This window comes from Oryctolagus cuniculus, chromosome 10 (genome assembly GCF_964237555.1).
Source record: "Oryctolagus cuniculus chromosome 10, mOryCun1.1, whole genome shotgun sequence".
Lineage (NCBI taxonomy): Eukaryota > Metazoa > Chordata > Mammalia > Lagomorpha > Leporidae > Oryctolagus > Oryctolagus cuniculus.
The window spans coordinates 32693474-32719968 of NC_091441.1; the positions used below are offsets into that span (position 1 = coordinate 32693474).

Below are 26495 nucleotides of genomic sequence, written 5' to 3' on the forward strand. Positions count from 1 at the left end.
CTAACAAAATGATGTTTTTAGCACAGGAACCAAGGTGAACACCATGGAATCTAAGGAGTACCTTTAGAAACTGAAATACATGGGCTTTAAAAGTGATGACTTTAGTGCAGTACAAGAAAGAGCTTTCTAAAACAAGAGATGTTACAACTGTGGGGAGTCCCTCCATGAGGGTTTTTGAACTATAGCCAAATAACCATGCTTCAAGGGTTCTGGAAGATGTGTATTGTTCATTTAAGAGGAATACTGAAACCAAAGTGCTCATAGGCTCTCTGGCTTTCCATACATAATACTGTGGCCCTGGAAGTTTGATCTATGGTGGACTCATCCTTTCCTTTAAACCCAGAACCTCTGTTGTCATTTTCCCCTGTTTGCATTCCTAGTGTCTGATTCTAGCCTGTGTCCTCAGTGGATTTAATTCCTAGTTCTCAGAACCTTTCTGGATCTTCCAGTATCGGCTTCCTTCATGACTGAACAGCACTCCAAACTCAGAATAATATTGAGCCTGTCGGTCACTGAAATAGTAGCAACCAAGTGGAAAGACTGGGGTAGCTCAGGAACCTGATGGTGCAAGGAAGAACTACAAACCCAGATAAATTAGCTTCCACCTCCTTGAGGCCAAAACAGATAAGGATGGAGAGATCATGAAGGGTCCCATTATATACCACAAAAGATTGCCTCTTAACTACACCCGTGATCTACCATAAAAAGCATTTGTTTTAAGTTGGATCTCCACTAAACAAATGAACTAACTGGCCTGACATAAAAGGCTGCTCACACTGCTCATACTCCTGGGCCAATTTATATTTGAAAGGCACAGGGGCCCACCTTGGGAGACAGAGATACTATCTCCTTTTGATGATTTTCTAGTCACCTCATTACCTTCTATCATTCCCTGTGAAATTATTAAAAACTCATGGGAGGCAAAGAAGATCATCTGAGTGAAACACACACACACAAACAAGGTCTAGAAAATGCTCAGATGCAACCTGCAATTGATACTAATGATGATTATCAACTGGCCTCACAGGCCAGATCCCAAAATGGGTACCACTTGGACATTTCAGAGTAAATAAAGACCTCCACTGTTTCCCCTGGTGAAGTTATCGGCTGCTGGAGAGGTGAGGGAAGATGGCTCCAGGAGAGAAGGGCAGGCAGCAATAAACAGAAACAAAAACAAAGGAACCAGGGGCTTCAAAGAAAAACACACATTCAGGATATACAAAAAGGTCCTTGCCTTCCTTGGGCTGGATCCACGGGAATATCATAGAAAATGGAAGAGTCCTCATAGCTGGGTCACCTAATCTCACAGGACTCTGGTTGAACAAATACTCTGGAACAGCAGCCTCCCTCTGCACTCCTCTGGCACCAGGAAGCTCATTGCTTCAGCAGCCAACACCTAATTCAGACTCTTGTGTGCAATCTGTGTGACGTGGTGTGATCAAGGTCCATAGGGATGCTGCATGCCACATCTGTCTACACAACTTCTGGGGACCTGGCTCTGTTGAGCTCCACTGATTCCCCTTCCAAGTCAAGCCACTTTGAGAGCCATACAAGTTGAATCCTTTTCTCCAAAGCAGATTGGCCATGTGCAAATTATAGTGTGAATTTTTAGTTTACTGTAAATAAATAAAATCCCCTAAAGTGCATGGCTTTAATGTTTGGACCTGTGTGTTTCCTGTGCTTCCGGTTGTCAAGAGCCTGAACCCGGAGCCTCCAGTCCAGGCTCTAAGAATCTCCCATCTATGTCCCTGTGGTCTCCCATCCTGACTGCCCTTAGCCAGGGCCAACAGCTTCCTGATCAAAGTCACTCATCTTTAATCAACAAGCAAGGCATCTAGTGATGTCCTGGGATGTTATGCACTGTTGTACTTTGAAGGTAATTTTTTTAACTTAAAGTTGCAACACTCAGTAGTCAAAAGATGGGGTAGGACAGGGCCTAAAGGGATTGTTTCTCTTGCCTTTAATTAAAAAGTTAAAAGGAAAATGTAACTGAAGGTCAACCGGAAATACAAAAATGAGGGGACTTTCTGAGGATATAAAATTGTAATGACAGAGAGGCAAGGATGGGAGTAACTCTATACATGAAGGCAATGTGGCAGCCACTAGGTGAACTTAACTTGTTCCTTTGATACTGGTTTAACATTCATTTGACTCATTCTTTGTGTTCAATGGCAATCTTGGTTTGGCAGATAAATGATCACAGAGATAAAAGACCTTTGAATCATCTCTAAATAAAGACCCACCACCACCATCACCCCTACAAAAGAAAAAAAAACAAATAAAAACAATCTTCAAGAATATGTACTACTAGTAGATGCTGCGTAGGCATGTGCAATAGATGCTGAATTTGTGCCCAGCTAACACAATTCCACACAGCACAAGCCTTCAGGCACCCAGCACCACTGTGTGTCTGCTCTGAGTCTACAGTGAGGAAGTTCTGTGGGTGGTCAGTGACAGAGAGGCCAGGCAAGAACAACAGAAAGGCAGCCTAGGGAGGTCTGTCCTTAGTGCCCCATAGGTACTTTCCATCTTCCCAAAGACACCAACAAGGAGGTGCTGTGTTTCCCCAATTCTCATTCAGTCAGGAAAGGCTTCAAGAGATTAAGTAATTGCCTGAGATCATGCAGAGTGAGCAGGCGGTGGAGTCCAAGTTCAAGGGCAGACATTCTCTCTCCAGGGCATAGAGAGCCCCTTCCTACAACCAGGGGCTCCAGTTCTAATCTACTCTGGAAGCAGGGACTCTTTCTAATGGATCCTGAACCCCTCACCTGGAATTCCATATTACGATCATGCTGTCCACACTTCAGGGAATGAACGACTCAGTTTGAACAGAACACAGTTTTCCTGCTGATAAATCTGCCGATTTATCTTCAAAGGCACAGAGTTCCCCAAAGAACATTCCTTAGGGAAGTCCAAAGAGAAGCTGACTATCACAGCATACCTACACCAAAAGGAAGCAGACCAGCTTCATGCTTTAAACCCAGAGAATCCAAAACACAGGAAGGGGTGGCAGGGAGAACCAAATATTCCCCAAATGCCATCATGGAACACAAGTTTGGAGCATCTCACCACTTTGTAAGTCCAACTCTGACACCTGCTCCCATGATTCCAGCCTTTGACAAGTCGGGAGAAAGGAAACAGTCTGATGATTGAACAGTGGGTCCAAACAGAGGTCAAAAATCTATGTTTATAGTAACTGGTGTGCTCAAAGAGGAAGACTTTCCCTGTGGAACACAATGATTAAATGATTCTTTTTTGGAGGAGGGGGTGGCAAAGATGTATTTGAAAGCCAAGAGTTACAGAGAGAGAGGTTTTCTATCCACTGGTTCAGTCCCCAAGTGACTACAACAGCTAGCATTGGGCCAGGCTGAAGCCAGGAACCAGGACTTCATCCAGGTCCCCAATGTGGGTGACAGGTGCCCAAGCACTTGGGTCATCTTCTGCTGCTTTTCCCAGACCTTTAGCAAGGAACTGGATGGGAAGTGGAGCAGCCAGAATATGAACCAGTGCTCATATAGAATTCTGGCATTGCAGTTGGCAGCTTTACCCACTATGCCACAATGCCAGACCCAAGAACGGTTCTAAAAGCTTCAGTTTTTAGAACAGAAGTAAGAATTTAAAGTCTAAATCCACTATTGCTTTTCCTTTCTTTTCTTTTCTTTTTTCTTTTTTTTTTTTTTTACATGCAGAAACAGAGTCTCAGGAATAAAGCATGTTTGTTGAGATTGTTAATAACAGAGGCAGAGCTGGTGCCCAGGGCTCCCACCTCCCAGCTCAATGTACTTCCCCTCACACCTCCAGCTCAACATATCCAGTGCTTCCTGTTGCACTGGAGAGACTAATACTTTGTGGGAAAGGTCATTCATCACCTACCCATTCTGCTTTTGCTGTAAAATACTGAGGGAAACCTATTAGGGAATAAAACTCCAGGCACGCATAGGGATCTATTGCTTAAAAATTAAGAAACTCTTGGCTGGCACCGTGGCTTACTTGGCTAATCATCCATCTGTGGCACTGGCACCCCAGGTTCTAGTGCCGGTTGGGGTGCCAGATTCTGTCCCGGTTGCTCCTCTTCTGGTCCAGCTTTCTGCTGTGGCCCAGGAAGGCAATGGAGGATGGCCCAAGTGCTTAGGCCCTGCACCTGCATGGGAGACCAGGAGAAAGCACCTGGCTCCTGGCTTCAGATCAGCGCAGCACGCTGGCCGTAGCAGCCATTTTTGGGGTGAACCAATGGAAAGGAATACCTTTCTCTCTCTCTCTCTCTCTCTCTCACTGTCTAGCTCTGCCTGTAAAAAAAAAATTAAGAAACTCTAGAGAGTGAAAGCAAAATTAAACCTGAGGGGATATTTGGCCTTTTGTGGAGAAATGCTGGTGAGACCTGCTCTCCTGAACAGTTTAAGGGTGTTGTACAGAAAGATACTCATACTCTAGGTGATTACAACATTATATTCCCAGTCCCAGCAGAAGGAAGGCAAAGCCCTCAGTCTAACAATACACTTGGGTATGACAGAGAAGGTATTGATAAAAATGAAATCAAGAGAAGAAGACCTATCTCAAGGAGGGTAGCAGGCTCAGGGATAACTCTGGGCATAGAGGACAGAAGCCAGGCAATCTGATTCCTTGCAAAGAAGCCACTACCTACTCACCACTGTTTCCCATAGCCTGAACTTCAACTTCTTCTACAACCAATAAGGCTCAGGAGAAAAATGTACCTCTCCACACTCTCCAGGAAAAAATGGATCAACCCAGAGTGATTCCGTTTCACTGACAACATTTTATGTCTCCCACTCTAAGCTTCTCTGCATCTTTTCACAGATTCCCACCCATCCTCTTGCCCACATCCAAAGTCTGTTGAGTATTCCCGTTACTTACAGAATGAAATCCAAACCTACTTCTGTATTTGATATCCATTACTCTATGTAATCTGATGCCAACTTCACTTTCCATTTACTACACCTGAGAAACCTTTTTTTTTTCTTCTACCTACTTTATGTGTTCGGTGCAAAGACAGTGCTATCTGAGGAATGAGTAAATAAGGGAAGGGCTTATTAGGCTTCCCAAGAGGGGGTAGCGAGAGCTGAGAACAGAATACTCTTTCCACAAACACATGATGCTGGTCATGGTGGGGCTAGGTGGATGAATTCTGAAGGTGTTTCTAGGATTGTGACAGGTACCTGATGAGTATCAGGTGGAAGTCATTGCTGCTATAGGAAATAAGTCCTCCCAGTGGGGTTGGGAGGGGTACATTAAGTCCAAAGAAATAATATAGAAGATACAGTTTCATCAAGAGCAAATACAAATTATGAGCACAATAGAGGAAGATTAATAGGATTTTAGCTCCTGAGGCTTTGCAACTACTCCCCAGCCCCAAATATCCTGGAACACTTAAACTTAGACAGGTGTCAGGATAGGACTGTTACCCCAGCTAGTGTGGGTAAGTATAGAGAAGGCATTCTTTCCTCCCAGAAACCCTTGACTTTCACAGAGTACAATAATGTAGCAACTGGGATACAGTAATGAATCACAGAATTGGCTTCAAACCTTGCTCCTACCAGCTACTGCTCCTATGAAGAAATCTGAGCCTCAATTCCCTCCACTGTAAATAAATAAGAGGACTGTTCTAAGGACTAATAGGGAAAGTGGATATATGCAAAGTAGCTAGAAGGAGTTCTGCCAAGTAGCTTAATCATGTGTGCTTTGTAAATTCATCCTTTTGTTGTTGCTGCTCAAAAATCTCCCTTCAAGCTACATGGCTATGGTTGGATGATGAATAGGTCTTTGGTGTTAAAAGCTTGGTCCCCAGGGTGGTAGTACTGAGACATAATGGGACCTTTAGGAGGTGGGCTGTAGTAGGAGACCCTCGGGTCACTAAGGACATGCCCTTGGAAGGTAGCTCACAAGTGACCCCTTGGGTTCTCATGAGAGGATTTTTATAAAAGCCTGGGTTTCGGAGGAAGCTCCTGGCTCCTGGATTCAGATCACCACAGCTCTGGCAGTTGCGGCCAATTGGGGAGTGAATCAGCAGAAGACTTCTCTCTCTCTCTCTCTCTCTCTCTCTCTTTCTGCCTCTCCTTCTCCCTGTGGGTAACTCCTATTTTCAGATAAATAAATCTTAAAAAAAAAAAAAAGCATGGGTTTGCATCCATTCATTCTCTCTGTTTCCTGGCTTGCCAAGTTATCATTCCTCCTCACACCTTCCACCATCCACCCTGGGGCCTTAGCCAAGGCCTGAGTCATACCATGTGGACTTACAGCCTCCAAAACTGTGAGATCAACAAGCCTCTTTCCTTCCTAAGTATCATGTCTCTGCTATTTCCTTGTAGTAACTAGAGGCTGACTAATACAATCATGTAGAAATTATCATCTCCATTTGATAGATGAAGAAACTGCAGCTCCAGTAAGATTATACTCTATTCAACTCACAAGGGCAGGGGATGTTAGACTATCTCTCCACAACCCATGCCCTGATTCACTATATGGAGTCTGTCTACAACTTCCGGCCCTGGCTCCCACTGCTGACCCCAGGTGGGTGCTCCCTAACTCCCTCAGTTCTATGGAAAGAGAAACTGCTGGGCTCTGCCAACTGGGAGTCTCTTCATAACTCTGCTGCTGCTGCAACATTTCATGCTCTTTTTCTCATCTCATCTCCACATTCTCTTTCATTTTTATTGAAGGACTTAAAGGGAGCTAGAGGACGTGTAAATTATTATATCACTTACTTGAGTAAGTTTAAGATACAACAATGCTGATCCTCTGATAAAGAACAAGTTACCTGGAAGAAGTCCAGGTGTAGAGTGCAATCTTTCCAAAGGACAGTTCTAAAGCCCAAAGTATGTTCTGAGCTCTCCCCTTAGTCCCTACTTCCTACCAAACGCTGCTTTCACACCTCTCATGAATCCATTCATCGTAACCTCTCCCCAAAATAGCATTTCCATTCCTATCCTTGTTTCATATGGAAGGAAGACTTATCCCCTGGTTAGAAAAATCCATACAGCCTAGTGCCAAGTGAAGTGGCATTTTCCTGGGTCTCTCCACTCAGGGGCCCACACTCCCTGACCATCTAAAATGCCTCTCCAGTTTGGAGGGTTAGTCCTAGATTTGAAATCTGGGAGAAACCCCTTGAAGATGCCAGAAATATCACCCTCTACCCTAGAGCAGTAGAACATGTCTAACTGGAGTTAACCTAGCAGAGCCTAGTGTGTGATACATAAGCCATGCTACCATTTTCCTACAGAGCTTTCTTTTTTAAAAAAACCAATGAAAAAGAAAATCATTTGGGATCCAATATAAGCTGTCTTTGCCTGAGGCTGTTAAGCAATGACTTGAACAAAATTAATTGGTTCACTTAAAAAGAAAAAAAAAGCACATAATGTAACACCCAGTTCCCCTGGCCTCCAAACTTGCAGGCTGAATTATTAAAAACAAAACAAAATAAAACTCTGTTACCCTGAAATTCGATGTCCTTACCCTACCTTTAAGGTCATGAGTGTATTTTCCTAAGGGCCAACTAGTCAACAATTTAAGCTTAGAGAGCCATAGCACCTCTTTCAGGATCACTCATCTCAGCCACTGTAATACAAAAGCAGTCATATACAAAATGTAAACAAACGGATTTGGCTCAGCTCCAATAAAACTTTATTTATGGGCACTAATATTTGAATTTCATTTAAGCTTCATGTGTTACAATTTTTCTTTTGATTTCTTCCAGCCTCTAAAAATTCAAAAACTATTCTTTGCTTGTGAGCTTTACAAAAACAGGCAAAGGACAGGACTTGGCTCCAGGCTGCAACTGGCCAACCCCTATTCCAAGTAAGCACTTACATTCAAAGGACTTCCAAGTAGGAGTCTCCACAACCACAAGTAGCAACTCCATAAGTCTCTGTCCTAGCTCCTATCCTAGGTTCTGATTCTGATGTGCACTTCTTCAAAGAGTAGCTGACCTCATTTAAAAAAAAAATCCACAGGACTTGATTTCAGGGTTGGATGCTGATCTGTCACTTACAAAATGCCATTCTCATTCTTTCTCTATCCTTGACCACATACTTTCCATTCATACAAATAAGTACATACTGCAAGTTCATGCCACTTAACTCTTCCACACAAATTTTTCACCTCTCAACCTCAGCGACAGCTGTGGCTTACTCTCTGCTTGCAAAAGAACAGGAATTAGAGGAGTAATAAATTAGCATTTTAATCCAATAGAGATCAGAGAATGTTTGTTTCATATATCAAATATTTAAGATTCCTTGCTGATAACTTTATTCATTCATTTCTGGAAAGTAACAGCGCTAGACATGAATAGATGTAGGAAGGATGGAGATGTATAGTAGGAAGCAAGCTTCTAACTATTAAAGTTTGTAGGACTTTCCCATCACAGTCATCATCAAACAGCAATGTGGATTCAGTTTCAGTCCTCCTTCCATTATGCACCTTCCAATTGCTGAAGCATGGAAATGCATACCTGACAAATCACAAATTCAAATAAGTGATTTCACCCCTCTCTCAATAAAGGTCCCAAAGGGCACCTGACTTCATGGGTGAGAATGACCACCTATAATTTCTGATATGAAAACCAAAATCCACTGCACATTTTAGCTTCAAAATCACACCCCATGTCACAAATTCCAAAGCATTATTCCAGAGTAATTGCAATGGGCAGATGGCTATATTTGGGAATAATCTGTGGCTTCAGGGAAAAATGAGACCCAGTCAGGACAATTTGTTCTCATTTTAGGGAAGTGAATTTAGGTTTTCACACTCAAAACTGTGGGCTACTACTCATATCATGGCTAAGATCTAGGATTGAGGGAAACAGTTACCAGAGTTTTCAGGACCACCCAGCCCCACAAAAATTCATCAGCACACAAAGACTCAGCCCCACAAAAATTCATCAGCACACAAAGACTGGCCATCTCAGGAGCCAGTGACAAGGGCATTCATTCTCAAAGCTGAAGAGATCCAACTGCAAGCCAAACTTTATTTCCAAGTTCCACATGATTTGATCTATTGTATTTTCTAGTAAAAATCTCCTGTTTTCTGTGTATGTTAAGAAAACCTTTGATTAGAATCCAGAAATGCCTGTAAAGTTGTCATTGGAGGGAGAGAAAAATATATCCTCTTTGCTCTGGCAAAACAAGTCTGTTTTCAAAGGTTCTTTGTGACCCAAAATGTTAAAGTGAGCTAACCACCTGTTCAAGTTTGCCTGGAAGTGAGGGGGTTCCTGGATGCAGGATTTTCAGTTTTGAAACCAGGACAGATTTACTGGGCAAATGATGAGAAGTTAGTCACTTGAGAAAGTTTCTTCTAGCCCACATTTTTTAAATTTTAAATGCAACAAATCAGCCAAAACATCTGGCATGAGGAACGACCCAAGCCCCATACCAAAAGCAAAATTATTCCTAGTGGTTTCATTGAAAATGTCTATTCCACAATTGAAGAAGCCATTGGTAACAGAAACATTACACATTATCTCTGTGCTTTACAGGAGATCGGATCATCTATCCGAGCCATTTTAGCTAATCCACCATGGGTAGAGCCCAAACAAATGATCAAATGTAAAGAAATGAAAGCCAAAAACTGATTAACTCCTACAGCCTAGAACCCCAAAACTGTTAGCAAAAAGACTTCTTTTTCAGAACATTCCCAAGTCCCAGGGATTGTTGATGACAAAAATTAAGCTTCCTATTCTAAGTCTTCTACTCTCCTGGCTTAGTAAAACACCCTTACCAGGAATGGAGGACACTGTGACTCTTCAGATGCAAAACAAATGTAATGAAACATAGATGCCCTCATTCCCAACCAACTGACAGCACCAACCACCTCTCTAGTAGCTTCCTACATTCATGTTTGACTTTCAGGAGAAGGACAGTCAAGCAAGTTCATCTGATACCCAATCTTAAAAGTCTATGATGTGTTGGACAAGATTCAGGCCAATCATCTGCCCCTTTTCTTTCCCCTTTTTGAGTTCTGATGTTCATCAATTGCCTTCACAACAATGATCTCTCAGCCCTGTAAGAGCCTCAATTACTAAGAAGACGGACTTCCTTAGTCAGGGGAATGACTCATCTTAGAAAGATTTACAGTACTGATGATTAAAACCAAGAGCAGGTTTTAACAGTTCTTCACTGCTCTGATTGACCAAATTTTTTCAACTTGTCACTGACAATGAGAATGAATGCAAATATTAAAGCCCCCCAAAATAAGATAGAAAACTTAAAATGTTGTTACAGATTAGCTGATCCAACCAATTGCCTGCTATAAAATAAAGAGCAACTCTCTAGCTTTGTAATCCAAGTAGCTATGTTTTTAGGTGAGTAGATGATACAATAATAAATGAAAGATTATAGCAAACTTATATCTGAGCCATTTCTTCTGCAGGCCCTAAATATTTCACCAAGAAGATTGGTAAATTAAAATTAAATAAGTATTATGCAAATTGACCTTAAAAACTTAGGGATTAGAAATGGTAAAAACAGAGAAACAAACAAAAAAATCTGAAAGATGCAGCTTCCTACCTTCTTTTTGGAGTGGCTTCTTTCTTCCTCCTTTGTAGTTTTGCTATTTTTCCCAGCTCGGGACACCTTCTGGTCCCCAGACTGCTTGATGGTGATCTTGATCTCAGGTGGGCATATATAGTTCTCCAAGTTCTTTGGGGGTTTCTTAGCCCGCTTTGTTGTTTGAATCTTCAGCTTCAGACTCCCCTCAGTGAAATTCGCCTCCTTGATGGAAAACTCCTGCTCTTCCAGGCCATCTCCTGCCACCCACTTCTCACTGTCTGCATTGGAGTTGGAATCCACGTCCCGCCCTGAGCCCAGTTCATCCTCCTCCTCTGGCTCCATGCGTTCTCCACCCACTGGGATCCCTTTTCCAGGTCCTGCAGTGGAGAGCAAAGGTTCCCCTGAACAGCCAGGAGCAGCAGGGGGCTTGGTGGAGGAGACAGGCAGGAATTCCGAATCGCCCCCTCTTTGCCGGGAGCTGCTTAAAATTTCCCTGGACTCCATGACAATCACACAGTCTTCAGGAGTTCTCAGGAGGGGAAAAGAGAGAAGGGAAAAGGGAAATGTGAGAAGAAAAGATGCCCCAAATTCCAAGAACAAAGTGGTCCAGCTGCTGGGTTCAGAGTCCCAGGAATGGAGACACGGTGAGGTGTTCAGAAGACATCAGATCTGCAACTGAGAAGAAGAGACAGCATTAGTTTTTCAGGAAAGAAAATGACTACAAAAGTTACTCAATCTAAGCCCCAGAAACTCCTTTCCACTTATCCAAGGTATCAGAGAAACGAGCAACTGATGGGAGGAAACTCTACAAGAATATGTCACCCAAACTGGGTGACACTGGCACAAAGGGGGAACACACTCACACATGCATTCATAATCGACTATCATTCATTCTTATAGCTGTGGGCACAAGAAGAAAGATAAGAGGAGCAAGTTCTCCAGTCTAGAAACAAGCTAGAGGTTTCTTACTGAGAAGCCACAGCCGGCTGAGTCACCATCAAAACCAACCATGACGAAAGAGAAGTCTGAAGTGCTGATGCTCAGGTCTGTGGGAACTACATTTGGTTGGCTTTTTGCACCACTTCTCTCTCCCATGTGAAAAGCACTTTGCAAAGCTAAACACAGCCTCCGACCTGCCTCAGCCAAGCTCTCCACTCCCTCAGAGGAAGGACACTTAGCTGACCACTGAACTTTATCACCTTTCATCATGGATTATTTCAATTATACAAAGAAAGTCTTCCCTCTATTTCTGAAAACAAATGCAGAGCTTAGGTGTGAGTCTTGAAAGATGAAAACATACCAAAAAAATCAAAAACAAAAAACAAAAACCAGTTCAATGTGAAATCACTTAGAACAATGTGATTAAACAGACTTGAAAAATGTTTCTATGGATACAAAAGAAAGATATTTAATCCTTTCCAATTATTTTGATGAAAATAGCCATTCTAGACAGTTTTAATTCCCTTTCTGGGTCCTTCAATGGCATAGCATTATGACTACATAACAGCAAAAGGGAAAGACAGAGAGAGAGAAGGAGCATTTTACAGGCCTTTGCAAGTGCTGGGAGTTCCCCCAGGATCCTGGTTTCTGCTTTCCTCCAGATGAGAAGAGAAAAATTAGCTTCTAAGCCATCACAGGATCAGCTAACTCATCTTTTACCCTTAGTCCTGTTATTCCCAATTTTATATGCATAATTTTCAAAGAGCAAAGAAAATCCAAATGCCATTCTGTCATTCTCGACAGAACACCTACAGCCCAAGACTGTAAAAAACCGCAAGACATCTCACTCTTCCACCTTGGGCTGTTGCTTAGATCACACTCACACCTTCTCAGCTGGCTGGGCATCCAGTGAGTTTTCCAGCAGAAGACATCACTGTACATCTGAGGTTCCTGCTTTCAAGCCCATTGGTTTAAAGCCTGGGAGAGCAAATGTGCCCATTAGAAAATGTCCAGCGATGTTTGCAAAGTTACATTCAAAACACTCAGGAAGCGGAAACCAGAAGACAGAGCATGTGTCTGCTCCCTGTAATATCAGCACATTTGTAGCTGATGCCCATTGAGGAAGCTAGCCTGCAAGACACCCAGGACTTCAACACAGACCCCACTTCCCAGAGAAGCCTTCCAGTTAATCTGGCACCTGGAAACTGCTCATTCCTGCAGAAAGATACACTTACAAATACTTCCACTTAGAGGCAAATCCAATTAATATCGCTTTTCTGGAAGAAAAGAGGCCACCTTTGTGAGAGTCTGAGCATCTTCACTGAAGCTGATGAGCAAACACTGAACACTCCCTGTGACCCAAGCTACCAAGAGGACAAAGTCCCCACTTGGGAGTAGGACTGAGCAGTTAGTTTATCAGAATCCTAATGTTTCTTTTAGCTAAGATTCTTGAAGCCGGCATTGTGGCATAGCAGGTAAAGCTGCTACCTGCAACATCAGCATTCAATATGGGCACCGGTTCTTGTCTTGGCTGCTTCACATCCAATACAACTTCTTGCTAATATGCCTGGAAAAGCTGTGGAAGATGGCCCAAATGCTTTGGGTTCCTGAAACCCACATGGGAGACCTAGATGAAGGCCCTGGCTCCTAGTTTTGGCCTGGCAACTCGAGCCACTGCAGCCATCTAGGACATGAGCCAGTGGATGGAAGATTCTCTCTCTCTCTCTCTAACTCTTTCAAATAAACAATTCTTACTTAAAAAACATTCTTTGTCTCCTCTAGACTGATCTGCTCACCTGCCCAAATTTCTTGTAAATTTTAAAAACTCCTCTCCAAGTTAGCATTCACTGAGACCTCTCTTGCCAGTGTCAGATGTGGCACTAGCTGTGGCAGACATGAGGATGCCTCAGAGCATGGCCCTGCTTGTCAACGTGTAAGGTCAAGCAGGCCTTTCTCAGACTGCACCCAGCTCCATCTAAACTTGCATGTCGTTTTTCTTAGAGCACAAATGTGCAGGGTGTATTCTTTTGGCAGAGATCTCCAAGGTTCCATTTTATTTCCCTAGTTCCTACCTATAATGTTAGATCAGGACAAAAGGTACACAGAGTTTCCATTAGAAGTTCCCCAAAAGGACTGGCACACCCATTATCAGAGCATAGGTTCCAGTCCCGGCTGCTTCATTTTCGGGAGCTCTCTGCTAATGTGCCTGGGAAGGCAGTGGAAGATGGTCCAAGTGCTTGAGCCCTGCCATCCAATATGGGAGATTCAGATGGAGTTTTTGGCTCTTGGCTTCAGCCTGGCCATGGCTGACATTCTGGAGAATGAAGCAGTAGATGGAAGATCTCTCCCTACCGCTCCCTCTCTCTCTGTAACTCTGACTTTCAAATAAATAAATAAATAAGTTTTTTTAAAAAAGTAAAATGTCCTAAACTAAATCCATCTGCACCTCCAAACCACAGTAGGACTATGTACATGGTAGATCTAATAATTAAATAAAAGAGATAAGTTCTCAACTGGAAATGAATGGATGAAGGTATGAAGTACATGTATTACTAACTTAAAACTCAAGTAGTAAGACAGTCACAAAAAAAAAAAAAAACCAAATTCAACAATTTTTGGTTCAGCATTATGGCACAGTAGGTAAAGCCACCGCCTACAATGCCAGCATCCCATATGACTGCTGGTTCAAGTCCCTGTTGTTCCATTTCCAATCCAGCTCTCTGCTAATGACCAAGAAAAGCAGCGAAAGATGGCCCAGGTGTGTGTGGCCCTGCCACCCACATGGGAGACTTGGAAGGAGCTCATGGCTCCTGGATTTAGCCTGGCTCCGTCTCTCCCTCTCTCTCTGTAACTCTGACTTTCAAATAAAATAAAATATATTTTTTAAATCTACATTTTTTCAGGTGAACATTTTGAATGAACTACTCAAGTAAACGCTGTTCCCTCAACAGTATCCCATGCACAGAATCCTTTCTGCATGAGTGTTTATAGAGAATTTATTCTATCCTCTTCCATTGATCAGTACATACAACTGATATTTCCCAAATGTCTGTGGCATGAAGGGATAAATGAACAAATGAGTAAAAAGATTCCAAGCCCCCCCTCCCACCCCCACATTTCCAAGGCCATGCTCAAGTCTTCACTTCTCCCTGGCAATGTTTTGTGAATTCTGGACAACCAAAATCCTTCCCTGCCTAGTTGAAATTGCACCCAACTGTATCATTTGCCACTAACCACCAGTCTTGCATTGTTTCCACGATGTTTTGGGTGCACAAATCTTATTTTCCTAAGTCAACTACAATGCAGTACCAGGTTAAGACCAACTCATTGTACAATGCTTACATCTGCTTCAGCATCCCAGTCAGGGACGAACACTTGGAGGACTTCACAAAGTTCCTTCTAAATGAAGAATTCAGCTTTTGAGAGGTATTCAAGATCCCGTGGTTCAAATACTCCAACTGCAGCTCCACCCACCCACTCGGGCGACCCTTGCCCGATCTACCATGTGTCCCTCACCTTAGAAAAACAAAATGGAAAAAAGCTTTCAAAAGCAAAGAGCAAAGAAACCTAACCTGTCTGTTTACTTCACCAGCACACAAAGCTGTTGTTCTACTTCAGCTTTCTCTCCAGCACATACCTATAACCTCAAATTCACTGCTCAATTTTTTGGTGAGTGTGGGAGACAACCACAAAGCCCCTTGTGATGTACCCCTGCCAACACACGTGTGAGCCCACGCACTCGCTCACACGCAGAAAGTTGAGGGAGCTAGGGGAAGGTGAAAACCTGTTGCCCTGTCACATTCCAGCAGTCAGCTACTCCTCCTGAGGGGGCGGGAGCACAATGGACACTCTGTACTTGGCTCAGGCCTCCGGTCTAACAAAAGTTAACCCTTGCATGGGACAGGAGGCAAGGAGCAGAGATGACTGAAATAAAAGTTGCTTAGGAAAGTTCTGCCCAGCAGGCCCTTTGGAAACAGAGGCAATGGCCTCAAAAAGAACACAGAGGCAGGAGCATAGAAACTGCCTTTGCAGTGCACAGCAGTGAGATGCTAGACCAAGCACTCTGGTCCCTTGGGCCAGGGTCTCTTCCATGCTCAACACTATAATGTAACATTGTCTACACCTAGGAGACACTTCAAAGGGCATAGTCTGAGTCTACAGCATCATTTGGCAACCTTCCTTGGCTACATGTGCCTCATACCAAAATGAGTCCCAAAGAGTATATCCAAGAATTTTTCTTGGTCTACAACAAATTCTCAGGGTTGACACTCTGGCACAGTGGGTTAAGCTACCACTTGGGACACTAGCATCCCAAATCAGAGTGTATGTCTGAATCTCAGCTGCTCTGCTTCCAATTCAGCTCCCTGCTAATGCCTCTGGGAAGGCAGCAGATAATATCACAAGTGCCACCCATGTAGGAAACCCAAGTGGAGTTCCTGGCTCCTGGTTTTAACATGGCCCAGCTTTGCCTGATGTAGCCTTTTGGGATTGTGAATCAGTAGATGGAATATTTTCTCCCTTTCTCTCCCTCAAATAAATAAACCTTTAAAATAAATTCTCTTCCTGCTGCTATCTTAGAGCTTGATGTAGTTGCAAATTATGGAGGCCCTCAGTAGGGCTCCATTGGTATTCAGACTTTTCCCAAGCCCGCCACATGCTTCTGACTGCTGCAGCCTGAGAACCAGTGTCTGGGTTTTGCCTGGTCTAGGCTCTTATCCCATCTAGGGTCTTGACCATGAGCTCCTATAATTCTGAATTTCAAGGTACTTCTCCTAACAGCAGTACTCTGAGCCTCTTGAGGGCAGGTATCAGTTGCATTTTGTCCATTTCTCTAATCCCAGTGCCTAACCCAACACCCAACACATGCTGAACATTCAGAAATGTGGCTGACAGAATTAATAAATGAATAGATCAACTGAAGCTGGGCTTCCCATCATTGGCTACTTCTCCTATCCACCTGGCTCCCAAGGCACAATTTGCATGCAGGACATCATCAGCCTGACTGTGCTTTCTAAAGGGTCGACATTGAAAAACTAACAAAGCCCTTTATATTTTCAATGGGAGTTAAAATATGTGAATCTTGGGACTCACTCTGCCACTTGGGAGTCCTCATAGGCCTTATTCCAGCCTCAGTGTCTCAACAAAATGGTAAAAATGAAATCTTCCTGACCTACTTCACTAGGTTATGTTTATTATTTCTTCATTTTTATATTAATTTTGGGTTTTGTTGGTAGTTCTGGTGCCCTACTGCACAGTATGGTGACCAGTGACAACAATGATATAGTATATATTTTTGGGAAAACTAGAAGAGAGGATTTTATATGTTTTTACCATAAAGAGATTAAAAATGTTTGATGGAACAGATATATCTACCCTGATTTGACCACTATACAGTGTATTCATATATCAGGACATCACATGGCACCACATTAATACATTCAACTTTTGGCCGGCGCCGCGGCTCACTAGGCTAATCCTCCGCCTAGCGGCGCCGGCACACCGGGTTCTAGTCCCGATCGGGGCGCCGGATTCTGTCCGGGTTGCCTCTCTTCCAGGCCAGCTCTCTACTGTGGCCAGGGAGTGCAGTGGAGGATGGCCCAGGTGCTTGGGCCCTGCACCCCATGGGAGACCAGGAAAAGCACCTGGCTCCTGGCTCCTGCCATCCGATCAGCGCGGTGTGCCAGCCGCAGCACGCCGGCCGCGGCGGCCATTGGAGGGTGAACCAACGGCAAAGGAAGACCTTTCTCTCTGTCTCTCTCTTTCACTGTCCACTCTGCCTGTCAAAAAAATTAAAAACATAAAAAAATAAAAAAATACATTCAACTTTTATGTATTTGTGTAAAAATTAACTACAAACCAGAAAAGTATTAATTACCTAACCTGTGCACCTCATGGGATCTTGCCGACAGATCTCACAGATCTAGGAAGGGTCATCTGTTTCATCTGGGACGTTTCCAGATTCCCCCCACTCTTCACCCTGTGTGTGACTCGGCTCTACATTCAGCATATCCCCACAACACCAGGCACTTCTGTCATCTTCACACGGAAAAGGCATTAGGCTGACATATAACTCTCAGGTCAGAACTTTTTGTCTCCTAACTCTGTAGAATGTTTTCTAGCACTTACACTAACAGAAAACAGAGGCTAGATACATTGCGCATCCTATGTGGACGCTTGAAGATTGTCTTCTCCATTACATTAGCATTTTATTAATGACAAAATAAGTATTGTGTGACTCTATCTCCCTTCAGTTTTCATGGAACAGGATGAGCCTTGAGGATCTACAGATGCAGGTGATCCCAAGTTCTGGAATGTTCCCTGGAACATTCCCTCTGGTTATTTATTCCATTCAATAATTCTGGCTTCTAACTTTTCCTTGTAGTTACATGTTGAGAATTCTCATCTCTGTTTTCCATTTCTATCATTCTTGCTCCCACTAGTGTCATTTATTCCTTTTGCATTGTTGGAGAGCACACTTTCCGAAATACATTCTACTATAGCAACTTGATTCTATTTTCCACCAGTCCTTCATTTTACTGACTCCATTGTGGATTTCTGGTTTTGCGCATGTACGTCTTGTACCCTGCAATCTTCGTTGGCTTCGTTCCTTCTTGCATCTGGCTCTGATGTCTTTCATCTCAGCATGCACCCTCCTTGGCCCTTCATGTTCCTGTTCCACTGGGTCATGTTTCTTATTGAAGATGTTGGACAACTTTCTATAATTCTCATTTGGCTGTTATAGTAGATAATGTTCAAGATAATATTAATTTTACCTTATTTTGACTGCTCTTCAGTCCTCATGTTGGATTCTATCTCTTTTCTGCTGTCTTGATGATAAGAACTAGAGGAAATATTGGACTGATTTTAATCTATCTCCCATCTATTGTGAAGTGAGTCAAATCCTCCTCTTACAGCTGTTGCCATTGTTAGGGGTTAGCTCAGCTCCAAGGAACAGAAACAGGGGTATGCTACGACTAGCCCTCTGGACTTATGACTTCCCAACATGTATACCTCTCCCCCAAATCACATCCAGTGGCTTTAAGTTGGTAGCTTGAAAATTGGCAATGGTGGGAATGCTTATACCACGGAAATCAGCATACTTTGCAAATCAGGGTTTAAAAAATCTGGAGAATGGGGTGTTAAGCATTTATCAGGACACCACTGATAGCAGACATTCATTCACTAATATTTTCCTGAGTGAAAAGGGAGTTAATCTATCAGATTCTTTAAACTCAGAACTGAAATCTACAATATGCACAGTGATGAAGATTTCTTCATGCCTATTTAAGAACTTTATTTGATGAAGTAAATTTTACTCCTCCCAGAGTGAATGTCCTCATGTCCATTCTCTGCTACATTTCCAACTCATTCTTGCCCATTGGTTTCTGAGAGCTGTAGCCTTTGAGAATATGTAGAATGATGTGGGGGAAGGTATAAGCTTTAGTTTTTGTTGCTAATGCAGTAGATCTGATGACTTTCTGTTTTTCTAGTTGACAGAAACTGTGAATTTCTGATCTAAGGGGGCAAATGGTGCAAAAGGATGGAGGGTGGCCCTACCTGGTTACAGATAAGTAAACAAACATATTTTTTACCCAGTTTCATCAGTCTGTAGTTATAAGAATCCCTTGTAAGATTCTGGCAACAGACTGATTGACTTTGGCATTGAGGGTGGTTTTTTAATTCATTTTTCTCTATGTCTTCTACAGTACTTAGCGGGGAGTCACTATGGTTTTCCACGCAACTTTGCATGCACCTGGACTTGTCATCCTACCCCTTTAAGTGAATGACTCTTCAAAAGTCAGGATAAGGCCAAACATTTCTTCTCTAATCTTAACTAACCAAAACAAAACTCCCTGCTTTGTGCCTTTGCAGCACTGAATTTTTCTTTCCTAGTACTTAGTTTATAATACATGCTTGTGCCACCCTTGATTTTAGCTCTGCCCCCTTCACTAGATGGTAAGCCATTGACGGTTAGGACCTGTGTCTATTGTATTCACCATGGTGTCTCCAGAGTCTAGCTCAGTTTCTGTTACATGGAGAGACACTACAAATAATCCATATAGTGAACATTGAATGAGAGGCTGTGTCAAAGGCCAGCCAGACACCATTTGACTCAGGTGTCTTTGACTCTTGAGTAATATTTCTTAAAATCTTTACTTCTGCAGAAACACCCAGAATAAATGCTCCATAAACACTGGCAAATTGATCAAGTGACCCAACACCTACCCAGTTTTCAATCAACTATGGCAAAAGCAGCCCTACACCACAGTTCTCTCACACTGAAAATATATCAGTGGCCTACAGCAAAAGACAAAGCTTCTACTGGATGGCTTTTTTGAACTACTAAACATTTGCATAATTCTTTACTGATCACATTTACCTCCGCCGAGAAGCATTCTCTGAGTCCTTATCCACCACATTCTCCAGCAGCACCTCATGGGCTGCAGATCACCCAAGCCCACTGATTTGTCCAACTATGTTTCCCTATTGGTGCCTCTGGCTGGTCTGCCCTTTCTCCTTTCTCCAATGGATTAACTCTAAGGTACCTTTCAAGAACCGGCCCAGATTTCACCTACTCCATGTAGACTGGCCAAGCATCCATTTCTGCTACTTTCTCTGAATATACTGAAAACAGATATACACACATAGTCTTGCTCTTACTTCCCTGGGCATTCTAATATCCAAGCATTTGGCAAACTGTATTTCAGTAATTCATTTACTTGTCTACCTCTCCTACCAGAGAAGAAGCTCCAGAAGGGAAGTAGCTGTGTATTAAATGTGTCTCTACACATTTCAGGGCATCATGAATCCATAGAGTAACTGGCCAAGAGAAACTGTCTCTCCTTGAAAAGGAAAATGGAAGTATCATGGATTTTATGTCACAGGTTTAGCTTACTTAGCCTCGTTCCCATCCAGTAATTGCACTCTTGGGAAACATTTTTAATCTTTTCAAGTCTCATTTGGAAATTGAGTAATAATCCTACCTTAAGGGTTGTTTTGAGCAGTAATTGAAGATTAAGTGAGATAATAATTATGAAAAAACATACTGGAATCATCTTAGTAAGTATTCACTTTTTTTGATGTTGTTAAACTTGATTTGATCCCATAGTGTGTGTCACTCAAGTCAGCATTTGTCTAAGTACTTCCTTCTCACAGATCTCAGGTAAACCTCTGAAGAGGGACTGGAAACCAACCTCCTGCATCTCCCTACACAATGGGAAGAACATACAACTAGTTTAATGTCTACCTGCTAACTTGAATGCTTTGCAGTCATTTTAGTATTGCTATGTCCCTGTTCCCAGTTTGTTTGTGTTTAAGAGAACATACCATTGGGTTCACTCAGTAATTCCAGACTCAATTCCTTGCTCTGTCATTTGTATTTGGTTGACCTAAGACAAGTTCCTTTTTCTACCTGAGTCTCCCTATCTTAATTCTTAGAATGAGGAGCTGGGATGAGATGAGTTCTATGGCCCCTTCCTGCCCCTACTTTACTAGGTACTAAGTCTTGTCTCCTTAGCCTGACAATCAGAAGGCATTCAAAGGTGGGGCTGGGACCTTCCACCACTTTACAAGATCCTGTTGGCTCTGAAGCTATGCCCAGCTAAGTTGGCTGAGTTGAACACTAAGCCACACATACAGCATCAGTCTCCATGCTTGGGAATCTCCATGACAGGAAGGGAACCACAATCAAACTGCTGGGACTTGAGGTTGGGCACACTGTCTCTTAATCAACTGTTCCAGTTCTGGCTGCAAAAATAGTGCCTCCTTTGGGAGCCAACAATACAGCACAACAACATGAGTCTTAGCCCTGTCTCCCAGGGAAATATCTCTACGGTAATGGCTAGGCCAATCCTCAAGGCTGCGGGCTGGCTCTGGCTTTGGTACGACTTGTTGCCTGTGTTCCTCAGTGCTATCAGTGCACTCTCATAGTGTAAGAGGATGCAAATGCAACCAATGCCCTTTACGGTCATTATCAGATTAATCCATATAACAGCCCCATGGTGCAGGAGAGCCTGTCCTCATTTTACAGATGTGGAATGAAGGTCCAGTATGGTTAATAATTTGCTCAAGGACACACACCACCTGTGCCAGATCCACAGTACCCACAGTCAAATCCAGGCCTGTATGATTCCAAAGCATCTTACTCTCACATTAAGATGCCTGCTTTTTACCAAAACCTCATGGTTGCTCTATCTGACTTCCATGTAACTTAACCTTTCTGGGTATCACATTGCCCTTTCTATTCTCTTCACAGAATCTTGAAAGGAGAATAGTAAAAAAATATATTAAAAATAATGACAGAAAGGTTAAATATGGTAGACTTGTAAGAAATTATTGTGATCATAATATTTACTGTTCAAGTAGGGCAGACAGATCCAGATGATATAGAAAATGATCCCTTTTACCTGTATCTCATATGCTTTAATTTACTTAAGTTTGTTATCTTAGTTAGTTTCATTTACTGATTTAATCCAGAAATGTGCATGTTTTATAGGTAAGAAAACAAAAGTTGAGGGTCTTATTGAAGCCATGGATAGAGTCCTTTCTGACTCTGAATGTTATTTGAGCCACAATGTCACCAATCTCCCAACAGCTAACATTTATGGCCACTTACACTGCGGTCCTCCACTACACTGTAAGTTGGGGATGCAAATGACAGACTAATTTGAAGGCAATGGGGATCAACCAAATGACAGAATAGATAATAAATTCCAGAAGGCCCTTTAACTTCCATCAAACTATTTGTTCAGTCTTAATTCAAATTCCTTCACTTCTCAGCCATCTGATTTAGCAATTGCTTTGTTCACTGTCACTTGAACATGAAGTGTAATTCAACACTTAAATGTTTGTGCTCCTGTACCAAAGGAGATGTGAGGCATATCAAAGAGCTAAACAAAATTAGCTCTCCAGCCCATCCTTTATGAAGCCTCTCCTCTCACTATCCTAAACCAGCATGTAAACAGTGCATTGTTACCAAAACCCCTGTAAGTCTTTCTCTAATTATACATTAAACTCCTGAAGATGAATAGCAGTATCACAGAGCTCTTATGCACCCCAGAGTAGCTGCGCCCCAGTCCAAATGCCTATAAAAACGTCATTTAAAAAAATAATGGAAAATGGAATTAAAAGATAAGCTTCTTTTGATGCCAGGAAAACTGAAATCCATGCATACTGGGAGTCTTCACAAAGTTCATGGAAAATGCATATTATGAAAAAACTATGTATGGATTTCAAAGTTGTCTTGCTTCATCCACAAACATTTTGAAATGCCTTTGTAGGTAGTCTTATTTTTTTTTATCTAAAAATACCTCTTTTGAATCCCATACTTTGGAGTTAGTGGTAGAGAGGACCTAGAGGCAGGTGGCAGAGTCAGATGCCTGGTTGCTTTCCTGTGTGGTTTGCTTGGAAGTCTCAATCTGGCACAGCCTACAGATCATCAGGCCTGCACTCCCTGCACCTTAAAAGACTGCAGTCATGGCTCCCCATTTCAGCTCAGGAGAGACACAGCCTTGGCCTCCTTCTTGTAATACATCATCACCTCTGTCCTACTGCCTGACATCCTTCGGAACCCCACATTGAATTGCTTCCCTTCTCCCATCTTCATGTCCAAGCAATAGATCTCCCCTGCTGCTGTGTTTCTACCTAAGACTACCCCACTGTACAAGCCTTGCCTCAAGTCCCAATGACTCCTTGAAACATCTCTGATTTACCTGATCCTTGGAGATGCTGATCCCTGAGCCTGATGGCTGCCCACTGCTGCCCCTCCACTGGTTCTTGTGAATTCTTATGTCTCCTTCCACCCAGATTGAGTGCAGAGACTTTGATTTCTATATCTCTTGGCATCCCCACAAAACCGTTCAGAGTCTGGTCTCAATCATATTTACCATCCATGCACAAACTGATTTTGCTGAATCAAAGAGTTACAAGAGTTGATGAGTTTTAATTAAAACACTGGATATGTAGATTGAGTCCAATTTACAGAACCTTGGGTTTTGTGCTTCCCACTATGGACAGAATATCCCACATCATCAAGGTGCCTGCCATGGTGGCCTGCCTCTCAAAACCAGCTATCTGGGCCTTCATTTTCATCACTACCCTGCTGCTACTAGATGCAGCACAAGCGTGTGATTATCATTCATGTCCTTGGGGAAGTTCCAAATTCACACTTTTACTTCATTCCACCTCTGCCCCTAAGCCAAGCTATGCTGCCCACCAAGAATGCCCCTGTTCCACTTCTTTCTTAAAGTCCCAAATACATCCCATTGAAACCTTCCCTGACAAAACCCTAGCTCTGATCAAACAGAAAACTCCACTTTGGGTCATCTTCCTACTGAAGCTGCAGACCCAAGCTTCCCATTTGAGCAAAGCATTGTCTCTCCAGGTATTCTGCCCCATGTCCAAGAGCAAACACCACTGTTCATAGCAGACCTGTCTGGCCAAAGAGTACCAGGCACAATGGCTCACACAAATTGAAATGCTGAGACTATTTAAAATCTGATTGTAATGGAGCTCTGGAGTGCAAAGTGATGAGCGGAAAGAGGGCCCATAGAGCTTTCACATCAAATCACCCTTGTTAGCCAACACTATTAATCAATACTTTGAAAAAACAAAGATTTCATTGCTCAAAAAACAATAGGTCACAGACACCAACAACTTCACGCGGCTCGCCACCCACATTTCATTATTCTGCTTCAAGCCCATCAAAGCTGCTACTGCTTCCATTGAGGGTTCTCAGGCAACTGTGTCAGATGCATCAAATCTGCCTCTCTAATCCCCTTACCTCTCCTGGCCCCAAGTTCAAATGCCAAGTAGTTCCTTTCCACTGGAAAAACTGTGAATCAGTGATGGGAAGAATAATGAACAGATGAGTTTTACTCACTTTGGCTAACATCACTGCTTGTTTCTCATTTTAGTCCTTTTTATCCCGAACCCCTCACAAGACCCCAAGGTAAAAGTCATTTGTCGCATCTCAGGAGCTTGCAGAGACTTCCTCCGGCTGGAGGACCTGAAGAGCTTCAAGGTGAGTCAGAAGTCCTTCGGGGCTTTCCAGGTGCCTGTTTCCTAATCCCACCCCAAACCAAATCACAGAGGGCTCTGGCTTTAAACAAACGGTGAGTCACTCCCTCTGATTAAAAAACCGCACACTAACCAACCCCTCCAGCCATTTGTGAGCACAGGTCATCCACATGGCAGGGCAACCCAGGTGCTATGACTGATGTAGCAGAGCATCACACCTGCAGCACTGCCCCAGGCCCAACTTCCAGGCTCTTTAAAATACACCTGGGGAGGGGAGGCAGTGTTGTGGTTAACCCTCATGCCTGCGCTGGCATCCGTTATGGGCACCGGCCCCAGTCCCTGCTGCCCTGCTTCTGAACCAGCTCCCTGTTAATGAGCTTGGGAAAGCAGTAGAGAGTGGACCATGTGCAGATGAAACTCCTAGCTCCTGGCTTCTCCCTGGGCCAGCCTAACTATTGCAGCCATTTCAGCAGTGAATCAGCAGATAAAATGTCTATATCTCCACTTTCTCTCTGTAACTCTGCCTTTCAAATAAGTAAAATAAATCTTTTTTTAAAAAAAATACACCTAGGGGATTGATGCCCAGTCCCTCACCAGGGAGGTGAGGGTCCCCAGCAGAGATTCCAGATGCCTACTGAGCATAGGGAGCAGGAGCAACAGAATTCTCTTCTATCAACTCAGTTATTTCACCAAAGACAGCCAGGCTTCAGAGGAGATATGGATAATCACTGGCTTCCCACTTAGCTTACCATCTCCTTCTCTCTGTCCCTGATCTCCACATGTGACTCTCCTGTTCTACCTGGGGAGATCCTCCTTATGTTTACCCCAGGCCACCACCATGTCTTTCTGTCACTCTTCCAACCACATCAAACACTGAACAAAGTACATTCGTCCTCAGGGGAATTTTTTGGACATTCTCGGAGATATCACTAAATGGTTTTGAGGAGGGCTGGGCTTTAATATAGCCTTAAAATGCCTGGGACTCATAGGACCACAGAATGTCAGATGGGACACCCTCATTAATCCAGTCTTTTTTTTTTTTTTTTTTTTTTTTTTCTGATGAGTCAAGCTTAGGAGCAGAAAGACAACACCACTTGTCCCAGATCCTATGCTAACAGGTGGTCAGCCCTGCCTGCAGCCTAGCCCCTAAGCATCTTCTGGAATTTTCTTCATGTCTGCTCTGCTCAGCCTTCTCTCTTTTACATTGTGGCCAAGCACACTCAGCCACCAAGGAGTGGAGAAGCACTTGGACTTCAGCAACAAAGGAGATTGCATGTTCAAGTGCCAAAGTGATTGTGGTAGACAACAAACACAATTCGAATGTTCAGAGAAAGTCAAGAGCTGCACACGTTAGAGTGGCCAGAAGTATCTAGTAGGCACTTAATAAATAGCTGATGATTGAGTGAATGAGTGAGTTGGTGACTTAAGGGATGAAAATGTGGTGAAACTTCATTAACTCTGGTTCTGAGGGGAAAAACTGAGACTGGCCAATTCCCCTGAAAGATAGCCAAAAATACAAAAATAAAGCCTTTCATGTAAGTAGATATTATTTACTCTAAGAGGATTTCTGTTTCTTCACATTGCAGAGGGTTAGCACACAGTAAACAACATTTAGTGTCATTATTCTCTCTCTACATAAATTCTGTGATCCACTCATATAAAGGATATTGTTCATATGCATGCGTAAGGCCTTGTGGGGCCAACTTGGCCCCTTTTTCAAGGACCGCTAGCCTGGGGAGTTATAAGGAACAAACAGCCAAGCAGCTGAGCTGATTGCCAGACTCACGCTCCAGGCCTCATGCTCCAGCAAGTCCCCATTGAGGAAGCTGGGTGGTACCAGCTGGCCAAAGAGGTGGAGATGCTGGTTAAAAGGGATCTGTCAGGGCACTTTCCAAATAGGAGGTGACAGAGAGAGCCAAGATGTGGAGGTGGGCCGGGGAAAGAGTGCCCAGGGTCAGCCAGGGAACCAGTCTGACCAGAGCAGAGTCTCATGGTGTTACATAAAATGAGGTTCACTTGAGAACACTACAGGCTGCCTGGAAC

At 43.2% G+C, this 26495-nt stretch overlaps 1 protein-coding gene across 2 annotated transcripts in view; it reads right to left on the bottom strand.

The window, feature by feature from the left end:
• The window catches only part of SETBP1 (SET binding protein 1), a 384629-nt gene that overhangs the window by 351813 nt on the left and 6321 nt on the right, over window positions 1-26495 (bottom strand). For both annotated transcript variants that reach the window (XM_008261251.4, XM_017344139.3), the window contains exon 2: window positions 10515-11171. In XM_008261251.4, the coding sequence (XP_008259473.1) occupies window positions 10515-11000 (486 nt within the window). In that variant the 5' untranslated portion in view covers window positions 11001-11171. The remainder of the gene's footprint in view (window positions 1-10514; window positions 11172-26495) is intronic.